Source organism: Lepus europaeus, chromosome X (assembly GCF_033115175.1).
Source record: "Lepus europaeus isolate LE1 chromosome X, mLepTim1.pri, whole genome shotgun sequence".
Taxonomy (NCBI): domain Eukaryota; kingdom Metazoa; phylum Chordata; class Mammalia; order Lagomorpha; family Leporidae; genus Lepus; species Lepus europaeus.
In genome coordinates this window covers 849,484-860,954 of record NC_084850.1, presented here as the reverse complement: position 1 = coordinate 860,954, position 11,471 = coordinate 849,484, and the positions used below count along the sequence as shown (strand labels likewise).

The following is an 11,471-nucleotide window of genomic DNA, read 5'->3' as shown; positions in this document are numbered from 1 at the left end:
GAGGGTACTTGAAAAGGTTTATAGAGGGGTGGGCATTGTGGTACAGTGGCTTAAGCTGCTGCATGTGACACAGGCATCTAATATGAGGACAAGTTCAAGGCCCAGCTGCTCCCCTTCTGATCCAGCTTCCTGCTGATGTGCCTGGGAAAGCAGCAGCAGATGATCCAAGTATTCAGGCTCCTTCCATCCGTATGGGATGCAGTTCCTGGCTCCTGGCTTTGGCCTGATCCAATCCAGGCCATTGTAGCCATTTGGGGAGACAGCCAAGATCTCTCTCTATGCCCCTTTCCCCCTTTCTCTGTCACTCTGCCTGTCAAATAAATAATTTTTTTGGTGTCCCAGACAGGCACTTAGATCCTGGGATTGCCTTCCTTCACCTGCTGGGCTCCAGCGGCAGTGCCTGCGATTGTCTTCCAACATGGCTGAAAAGAACTGTTCAAACCAGAAGCTATCAAAGAATAACTGCCGCAGTCGTACAAGATTCACAGAAGAACAACTGAAAATCCTCATCAACGCCTTCAACCAAAAGCCATACCCTGGTTACGCTACCAAACAAAAGCTTGCTTTGGACTTCAACATCGAAGAGTCAAGAATCCAACTTTGGTTCCAGAATCGAAGAGCACGATATCCATTCCAGAAAAGACCAGAGCTTAAGGAAGCTCCAGGCTCAAGCCAAGGCCATGGAGAAGACTGTCCTCAAGAGCAAGTTCAAAATCTCTCTACTGTACAAAGAGAACCCAGACGGTGTCGTACCAACTACAGCCCCTCTCAACTGCACACCCTCATCAAGGCATTCACGAACGACCCTTACCCGGGAATTGATTCCAGAGAACAACTTGCCAAAGAAATCGGAGTTCCCGAGTCAAGAATCCAAATTTGGTTTCAAAACCGGCGAAGCAGATTCAATAGGCAAAGAAAAAGAAAGTCTAATGAGCCGTTAGAGGAAGACCAGGGAGAAGAGCACTGAGATTGCTTCAAGTCTTTCCCTGAGACTTCAAGACAAACCTTCAAAAAATGGTAAACAGGGCTTCAGGAGGCAAATACAAGAGAAACCACACAGCCCGACTGACCTATCCTGATTTCAAAATTCATCAGACATTGGGACAATGAAAACGAATCTAATAGGAGCCAGTGTTGCAGTGCCACAGTTAAGCCACTGTGATGCCACCATCCCATAAGAACACCAGTTCAAGACCCAGCTGCTCCCCTTCTGATCCAGCTTCCTGCTGATGTGCCTGGGAAAGCAGCAGCAGATGATCCAAGTATTCAGGCTCCTTCCATCCGTATGGGACACTCAGATGCAGTTCCTGGCTGAGACAGCCAAGATCTCTCTCTATGCCCCTTTCCCCCTTTCTCTGTCACTCTGCTTGTCAATTTTTTTTAAAAAGGTAAATTTATGTTAGTTCAAAAAATGTTGAAATTAGTGGCAGATGTGTTTGGGCAGCAGGTTAAGCTGCCACTTGGGATGCCTGCATCTCCTATCATAGTGCCTGGTTGGAGTCTTGGCTCCTCCTATTCAAATCCAGCTTCCTGCTAATGTATTCTGGGAAGCAACAGCTGATGGGTTAAGTACTCAGGTCTATGCCACTCACATGGGACATCCCGACAGCGTTCTGGGCTCCTAAATGTGGCCTGGCCCAGCCATGGCTGTTGCAGGCACTTGGAGAATGAACCACTCACTGGCTGAAAGATCTCTTTCTCTTTGTGGCTCAGTCACTGTGCCTTTGAAATAAATTAAACATTAAAAATTGAAACGCATGCCCAAGTTTTTTAGAATATGGATTTCAATGAACTCTTTGAAAGATTCCCCATACACAAGTATTCATTTTAAGTCTAGTGTCAAGAATTGTAGCTCAAGTCATTGCTACTAAGCCATGTGCTTGTGCAGGCTCAACTCCAGTCCCCAGTGAGCAAGCATGATCGCACGTGCAATGGGGAGGGACAGCAGAGAACTCGGCAGGGAAACCCTGGATCTGGAATCTGAGGAGGGGCCATAGCCACTTTCAGTTGTCCCAAACCTCTTCAGATTCTAGAGACCGAATGGCCAGTTTGTGGGTTTTTTTGCTGGTAGGGAGCTTTTTTATTTGTCAAATGAGCAGCCCCACAGGTGACAACAGATGCCCTAAATATTGCCTTTAGCAATCTTGCAATTTGTCTAAAGACCTCTTTCACACCTAGTGTGAAAATGTCTGCCATGCACGTGGCACCACTGCCACTCTCGGATGGAATCGTGAGACCAGAGAAAAGAACGATGGTCCCAAACCTCTGGTGAATCCTCTGCCCCAAGCAAGAGGCGATGAAAACTGGGTGTCATCCCATAGAGGAACAGAGAGGAAGAACATGCAGGCGATCCATCACGTATGCATGGAAGCCTGGCAGACAATGGTTAGGCAGTCACAGGATTTGCAGGGATTAGGGGAACAAGCATCTTGACTTTTGAAAGTGTGAGGGTATAGTAGGTTGGGTTAGAAATTATCCCTTGGTGGCTGGCACTAGGGTGCAGTGGGCAAAGCTGTTCCTGCGACACTGCCATCCCATATGGACACTGGCTTGAGTTCCAGCTGCTCCACTTCCAATCCAACAGCCTGCTAATGCAACTGGAAAAGCAGTAGAAGATGGTCCAAATGCCTGGGTCCCTGCACCCTCATGAAAGACCTGGAAGAGGCTCCTGGCTTCAGATCAGCCCAGCTGTGGCCATTTGGAGAGTGAACCAGCGGATGGAAGACCTTTCTGTCTCTACCTCTCTATGTCTATAACTCAGCCTCTCCAGTAAATATTTTTTAAAAAAATTTATTTGCAGGGGCCAGCGCTGTGGCATGGCAGGTAAAGCCACCGCCTGCAGTGCCGGCATCCCATATGGGCGCCAGTTCAAGTCTTGGCTGCTCCACTTCTGATCCAGCTCTCTGCTATGGCCTGGGAAAGCAGTAGAAGATGGCCCAAGTCCTCCGGCCCCTGCACCTGTGTGGGAGACCTGGAAGAAGCTCCTGGCTTTGGATCAGCCCAGCTCCAGGCGTTGTGGCCATTTGGGGAGTGAACCACCAGATGGAAGACCTTTCTCTCCATCTCCTCTCCTCTCTCTGTGTAACTCTTTTAAAATAAATAAATCTTTTTAAAAATTTATTTGCCAAAAAAATTATCTATTTTAAAGACAGAGGAGCTGGCATTGTGACGTGGTGGGTTAAGCCGCCTCCTGAGATCCAAGCATCCCACAGGAGCCCTAGTTCAAGTCATGGCTCCTTCGCTTCCAATCCTCCTCCTCTCTGCCCTTCGCCTCCTCCCCCTGGCTTTCAGATAAATAACTTTTTTAAAAAAGGAATGCAGAGTGGTAAAGACAGGGAGAGACGGAGAGCAAGACATCTTGCATCTGCTGGTTCATTCTCCAAATGCCCTCAACAGCAAAGGCTGAGCCAGGCTGAAAGCAGGAGCCAGGACCTCCATCTGGGCCTTTTCCATGGGTGCCAGGGACTCAAGCACTTGGCCATCAGTGCTGCTTCCCAGGATGCATCAGAAGCATGTGGTGGCCAGGACTCAAACCAGGCACCATGTCTAATAAGGGATGTGAGTGTCCCAAGTGGTGGCTTAACCCACCGTACCACAATGCCAGCCTCTCAACAAGTTGTTAAAAGAGCTTCAAAGGTAAATTTCACAAATTCAGGATATTCATTTTTACTTTTTACCTAAAATGGGGTGATGCTGCGTTTTCAAAATTCATCTTCAATCTTTCATCAATAGCCAATTCCAAAAAAATATCTTCACAGTCAACTTTAAGTAACCTTTGGGGGCAGGCCTTGGGATGTGCCTGGCTTTGAGTCCCACCTCCACTTCCGAGTGAGCTTCCTGCTAATGCACACCCCAGGAGGTGGCAGGCCAAATATTTGGGTTCCTGTCACCCATGTGGGAGAGCTGGATGGAATTCCTGGCTGCTGGCTTCAGCCTGGCCCAGGTCTGGCTGTTGTGGGGGCATCTGGAGAGTGAACCAGAAGACGGAAGATTTTCTCTTTCCCTCCCTCCCTCCCTCCCTCCCTCCCTCCCTCCCTCCCTCCATCTTGCTTTGCCTTTCAGATAAATAAAAATAAGTAACACTTAAAGACACACTGGAGATCAGCGTCATGGCGCAATTGGTTAAGCCACCACTTGCAGCTCTGGAATCCCATATCACAGTGCATCCCAACTGCTGTGCTTCTGATCCGGCTTCCTGCTAATGCACCTGAGAGGCAGCAAATAATGGCCTAGTGCTCTATGTGGGAGGCCAGGATGGAATTCCCGACTCCTGGCTTCAGGCCTGGCCCAGACTCGGCTGCCACAATCAGGGAGTAAGCCAGCAGATGAAAAATATTCTCTCTCTCTCTCTCTCTCTCTCTCTCTCTCTTTCTCTCTCTCTCTCTTTCTCTCTCTCTCTCTGCCACTCTGGAGGGATTAGTGACAGAGAGACAGAGAGGTATGAGGCATATGATGGGGTGGGGAGATTTTCATCCACTGGTTCACTCCCCAGATTGCTGCAACAGCCGGGGCTGGGACAAGCCAAAGCCAGGAGCCTAGAACTCCATCCATGTCTCCCACGTGGGTGGCAGGGGCCTAAGTACTTGTGCCATCCTCTACTGCTTTTCCAGGTGCATTAGTAGGGAGCCGGATTGTAAATAGAGCAACCAGGACTCGAACCAGCAGTCCTATGGGATGCCAGGGTCACAAGCAGCAGCTTAACCTGCTTTGCCACAGTGTCAGCCCCAAATAAATAAATCTAAAAAAGAAAAAAAAAGACACTGTAATTTGGTCGTACTATGCAAGGTCAAGATGCCCCTCAAACCATCTATGACTCACAAAGCAAATTTTTTCTTTCCTTTTCATTTCTTTGAAAGGCAGAGAAACAGAGCTCTCTGTCCATCTGTCCACTGGGTCACTCCCTAAATGCCGGCAGTAACCAGGACTGGGTGAGCCAGAAGCTGGGAGGCCGGAATCCAGTTCAGTTCTCCCAGGATGGCAGGAAGGAACCAAATTAGCGCAGCCCATTGCCACTGCCTCCCAGGGTGTGCACTAGCAGGAGGCTGAAACAAAGTTCTGTAGTTTCAAAATTACAAAATCTGTGGTATTTTGTTATAGCAGCACAAAACAGGCGAGACAAATGCCCTTCAGTACTATCTGTGTGTGTGTGTGTGATTCATTTTCATTTTATTTGACAGAGGGACAGCATGAGAGAGACAGAGACAGAGAGATCGGCTATGTGCTGTTTCACTCCCCAAACATCTAGAACAGCCAGGGCTGGGCCAGGGCCCACCCGGGCAGACAGCTGGGCTGGGAGTGGAGATGAGATTGGAACCCAGGCCTTGGATATGAACGGTAGGTGCCCTATAAGTGCTGCACCAAATGCCCGCCCCTTTAGTGCTTTCTTTCCTGGAAACCCTGCTAAGAAACAATTGGCTCAGGTTTCCTTCCCTGAAGATGTCTTTATTTCACTGGATCCTCAGCGGATGGTGTACAGAACACAGCTAGTGCTTGGCTGGTGTGTAGGCAGGATGAGCTGGGCTTAGCTGGGTGGCTGGAATGACAGCCATGATGGGGAAGCTGCTCCACCAGTTGCGATCATATGGATTCACAAGGTGGTAGTTACGGCATTCCAACGATCGGCAAGGGAGAAATCCCCAATGTACCAGCACCTGTTCATCCTCATGTTTATTAATTTCCAATTAACCAAAGCCTAGCTCTGAGGCAGTGGGGGAAGGACTCCTATCTCTCCTAAGAAAAGCTGACTCCCATTATGAAAAGTGTATGTCCAGGGATAAAAAGAATTTTCTGGGGCCTGCGTTCTGGTGCAGTAGGTGAGGCTGCCTGCTGTGATGCCAGGATCCTATATGGCACCAATTCGAGTTCCGACCGCCCCACTTTCAATCCAGCTCCCTACTAATGGCCTGGGAAAAGCAGTGGGAGATGGCCCAAGTCCTTGGGCTCCTGCCACCCATATGGGAAACCCGGAAGAAGCTCCTGGCTCCTGACTTCAGCCTGGCCCAGCCCCGGCTGTTGCGGCCATTTGCAGAGTTAACCAGCAAATGGAAAATCAATTTCTCTCTCTCTCTCTCTCTCTCTCTCTCTCTCTCTCTCTCTCTCTGGCTTTCAAATGAATAAATAAATCTTTTTTAAAGAAAGAATTTTCTGATAAGGGCAGCAGGCATCCCAAGCGGCAGCTGAACCTGCTCAGCCACAACCCTTCCCTATGAGATTTCTTTTTGTAATCTCAAATTGTCCGCTAAATTTCTCAATTTTGCCTTTTGTTTCTTTGAATGTATTAAATATGTTTTAAAGACTCTATCTGTTCATGCCATTATTTGGAGTCCCTGTGGCTCTGTTCCTTGTACCTGTTGCTTTAAAAAATTTATTTATTTAAAAGGCAAAGTGACAGTCAAAGAGAGAAAACCATCTTCTACCTGTCGTTTCATTCCCCAACTGGCTGCAGTAGCCAAGGCTTACCCAAGCCAAAGCCAGGAGCCAGGAGCTTCATCCAGGTCTCCCATATGCATGGCAGAGGCCCAAGGATTTGGGCCATCTTCCAATGCCTTCGCAGGCACATTAGCAGGGAGCCAGATCAGAAGGGGAGCAGCCAGGATTCAAACTGACATAATGGTGTCACAAGTGGCTGTTTAAGCCACTGCACCATAACGCTGACCCATATTGTCTGCTGCTTTTTTTTTTTGTCTGTTGCTTTTCTAATTTGATTTTTATTACACTTTCTTCTCTTCCTATCACCTGCTTATTTTCTATTGTGTGCTGGACATCGTGTATGGCAAAGGAGAAATCATTCGCAATGAAGGCTGATGTGTACTAGAAATCCTGGATCAGGGGCCAGCGCTGTGGCTCACTTGGTTAATCCTCTGCCTGTGGTGCTGGCTTCCCATATGGGCACCGGGTTCTAGTCCCAGTTGTTCCTCTTCCAGTCCAGCTCTCTGCTGTAGCCCGGGAAGGCAGTGGAGGATGGCCCAAGTGCTTGGGCCCTGCACCCGCGTGGGAGACCAGAAGAAAGCACCTGGCTCCTGGCTTTGGATCTGCGCAGCACCAGCCATGGTGGCCATTTGGGGGGTGAACCAACAGAAGGAAGACCTTTCTCTCTGTCTCTCTCACTGTCTATAACTCTACCTGTTAAAAAAAAAAAAAAAAAAGAAATCCTGGATCACCCTAGTCCAGTTTCCAGGGATTGAAATAGCCCAAATTGTGAGTACAGTGCCTTTGGGGCCAGGGCTAGTCTAGCGCCAGTTTACATTGATTCTGAGTTTTTTGTGTTTCCCACCCAAGGGCTGGGGAGTTTACTGGGGTCTCTGTCGGTGGTGAACTCTGAACTCCAAGCTTCAATCCCTTGCCTTGTGACTCTTTCATCAGCGAGGGGACAAGGCTGACGTAACCTCGGAGAACATTGCATGCTTCTCGGAAGTACGGTTTAAGTAGCATTTTGCAATTTTAAATGTTTTCTTCCTTTCTATTTTATTTGAAAGGCACAGAGACCAGATCTTCCATCAGCTGGAAGGGTCCCCAAAGGGCCACAATGGCCAGATCAGGGCCAGGCTGAAGCCAGGAGGCAGGAATTCTTCTGCGTCTCCTACATGGGTGGCAAGGGCGCAAGTGCTCGAGCCATGCTCTGCTGCTTTCCCAGGAGCATTAGCAGGGAGCTGGATCGGAAGGGGAGCAGCCTGATTCAAACCGTTGCTGTGATATGGGGTGCCAGCACTGCAAGCCACAGCTTAACCCACTGTGTCACAGCGCTGGCCCCCGGCTTCCTAGTGATGTGCTTGGGAGGCAGCAGATGATGTCTCAATTTCCTGCATCCCTACCACCTATGCTGGTGTTCTGGATGCAGTTCCTGGCTCCCGACTTCAGCCGGGCCCAACCTCAGCCACTGTGGCCTTTAGGGAGTGAACCAGAGGATGGAAGACCCATCTCTCTCTCTCCCTTTCAGACAACAAATCGGTAAATATTTTAAGGAGAGAGATAGGGGCCAGTGCTGTGGCATAGCAGGTAAAGCCGCTGCCTGCAGTGCTGGCATCCCATATGGGTACCGGTTCGAGACCCAGCTGCTACACTTCCAATCCAGCTCTCTGCTGTGGCCTGGGAAAGCAGCAGAAGATGGCCCAGGTCCTTGGACCCCTGCACCAGCGTGGGAGACCTGGAAGAAGCTCCTGGCCCCTGGCTTCAGATCGGCCCAGTTCCAGCCATTGAGACCAGCTGGGGAGTGAACCAGTGGATGGAGGATCTCTTTCTCTCTCTCTCTCTCCCCCTCTCCCTCTCTCTAACTCTGCCTTCCAAATAAATAAATAAATCTTTAAAAAATAAAAATAGAAAAGAAAGAGCGAGCAAAAGCAAACAGGGAGGTGCAAGAGCCTTCCTTCCCTCGACAGCCCACCGCTCTCAAGGCGCCTAGCAGAAGCCAGAATTAAAGAATCAAGGCAGGTGCAGGGAGCCAGCCCCAGTGACCTAGGATGAAACAGGAAACTTAAGCCAATTGCTACATTACAAAATAGGGGAAGGAAAAGAAATTAGTTAACCATATATGTATATATGCATAATATCTATATTTTAAAGCAACATAATTAATGGAGAAATTGTACAAAGCTATAACACTTGTCTTTTTTTTTCTTTTAAGTATTTATTTGAAAGGCAGGGCAACCGAGAGAGAGAGAGAGAGAAAGAGAGAGAGAGGTCTTCCATCCAGTGGTTCCCTCCCCAGATAAAAAAAAACTGCCAGGGCTGGGCCAGGCCAAAGCCAGGAGCCACAACTGCATCCGGGTCTCTCACATGGGTGGCAGGATCTCAAGCAGCTGGGCCGTCCTCCACTGCTTTCCCAGGCACATTAGCAGGCAGCTGGATGAGACGCAGAGCAGCCAGGGTGGCAGAATTGCAAGTGCAGCTTAAGCTGCTGCGCCACAAAACCAGCCCTTGCAACACTTCTTATTTCTGTAATGTTTAGGAGCCCAAAATCGATTAATTTTTAAAAAAATTTATTTATTTGAAAAGCAGAGTGACAGAGAGAGGACAAGAGAGAGAGAGAGAGAGACAATTTCATCCACTGGTTCACTCCCCAAATGATCACGACATCAAGGGATGCAGCAGGAGCCAGGAACTCCATTTGGGTCTCCCATGTGGGTGGCAGGCACCCAAGCACTTGGTCGGCCTTCTGCCACCTCCCTGGGTGTGCGTTAGCAGGAAGCTGGATGGGAAGTGGAGCAGCCAAGACTGAAACCAGGCACTGTGAAACAGGATGCAGGCATCACAGGAGACCGCTCAATTGCTGTGCTATTCGCCTATCCCCAAACTTGATTTTTATTTTATTCGGTTGATTGTGTTTATGATTTAATTATTTATTCTAAGGGCAGAGTGGCAGAGAGAGAGGAAGAGAGATAGATAGATATTTTATCCACTGGTTCACTCCTCAAATGGCTACAAGACCCAGGGCTGGGCCAAAGTGAAGCCAGGAGCCTGGAATTCCATCTGGGTATCCAGTGTGGCTGCAGGAACCCAAGTATTTAAATCATGTTCCCACTGCTTTTCCAGGCATGTTACCAGGGAGCTGGATAGCAAGAGGAGCAGCTGGGACTCAAACCAGTGCTCATACGGGATGCCTGCTACACCACAACGCCGGCGCCTCAGATAAATACATCTTTAAAAAGAGAAAAAGGCAGTGAGCCCACAGCTCACAGCCCTGCCCACTGGCAGGAGCATCCTTTGCCTTGTGTATCTAAGAGTCACCCTCCTGCCGCTGAGCATTCTGGGAGGACCCAGCCATGCGCCAAGGGAGAGGGGCCCTGCTGCACAGTTGATGTCAAAGGAACTAGAGGCACTTGCTTGTGCGACTCTGCTTCCTGACACCACCGGAGCATGTGGCTCGTGCTCAGAGATGTGTGTCATGGCCTGTTGGGTTGGGATGCTCAGGTCATCAGGTCGTTGCCATCGGAAGGGTTCAGGGCCCCCCAGGGCCCGCTACTACAGCGAAGCTATTTCTCATGGGGGAAGAGTGACAGGAAGAAGAGGGCATGAATTTCCCACAAAGCCTTAGGGCTGTGCACAGCGATCCCCATGCTGCAGGTCCTAAGGTCCAGTTGGAGGAGCAGCTCATGCTGCAACCCACCCCTGCTGTCTTTTGCTCTGGTCCCCACTGAAAACTGGCAGCCTTGTGAGTTACACAGCCGATGGGCGGCGCCCTCCTTAACAGCAGCACCGTCTCTCACCCCAGAAACTTCGCTGATGTCTGATGCTCCCAACTTACCGTGCGATGTGTTTCCCACCCTCTTACTGAGGCTTCCAATGTGCTCTTGGCTGTCGCTCATCAGGGCCAATGAGGACCGTGTCATCAACGGAGCAGAGCAGGGCGACGTGACAGCCACTGGCAAGGCTTCAGGAAGAGCACTGGCTGCAGAACAGCAGCTACGCTTTCATTCTCGAAGGCAGTGTCACTGACTTAGAGCCACAGCTGAGCTGCAGTGCGAGTGTGTCAGTCTTAGTCCCTGCACCTGAAAGCGACTCTAAGTGAAATGCAGACCCTGGGAGCTAGTCATGATGGCGCAAGTTGTTGGCTCCCTGCCACCGGTGTGCACCACCTGGATGGAGCCACTAGCTAAGATCTGGCCATCGGGACAGCTAGGATTGATGTTTCCCCTCTCGCTCTCTGTCAAATAAATACAGAAAACATTTTAAAAATGCAAATAAATGGGCAGATGGAGGGGCAGGAGGTGTGGCACAGCACATTAAGCTCCCACCTCGTATACCCGCATCCCCTGTCAGAGTGCCTGGTTCGAGTCTGTGCGACTCTGCTTCCAATCCAGCTCCCTGCTAATCAGCATGGAGACAGTGTAAGATGGACAGGTACTTGGGTCCCTGTCACCCACATGGGAGACCTGGATAGAGTTTCTCGCTACTGCCTTTGGCCCAGGTCTGGGCCAGGGGCCAGGAGCCAGGAGCCAGGAGCTTCCTCCAAGTCTGCCACATGGGTGCAGGGGCCCAAGCACTTGGGCCATCCTCCACTGCCTTCCTAGGCGCATAAGCAGGGAGCTGGATCAGAAGCCGAGCAGCTGCGACTCAAATCTGCACTCAGGGGCATGCGGGTATACCAGGTGGGAGCTTAACCCATTGACTCACAACACTGTTGGCCTTCCTATACCTTGATCTTGGACTTGTGGTCTCCAAAAGTGGGAGAGAATCAATTTTGGCTTGGGGGGCTTTGTTAGCCCCTCAGGCCAGAGAACAAACAGCCAGAGCTGGAACTCCTCCGACTCAGCAACTCAGACAAGGGGCCGTCAGCACTGAAGCAGGTAGTGTGTACCTGGCGCTGGGCTCACACAGCTCAGACCTGTAGCCAGGGCCCCCATGGGGCTGGGACCGCCCACCTGCGAGGGGGAGGGGCTGGCTGGCATCTCTGAGCTAGCAATCTGATGCCTGGTGGGGGTGAGGGTGCAGGTGCTCACAGCTGGGATCCACAAAGCCGGCTTTGCAGGTGTTGG

The 11,471-nt window shown here is 50.2% G+C and overlaps 1 protein-coding gene across 1 annotated transcript; it reads left to right on the top strand.

Annotated features, from left to right (window-relative positions):
* The first annotated feature begins 418 nt into the window (after window positions 1–418).
* Window positions 419–967, top strand: LOC133753671 (double homeobox protein A-like). The gene has a single exon (XM_062184359.1). The coding sequence runs from the start codon at window positions 419–421 to the stop codon at window positions 965–967; it is 549 nt and encodes a 182-aa protein (XP_062040343.1).
* Window positions 968–11,471: the final 10,504 nt, after the last annotated feature.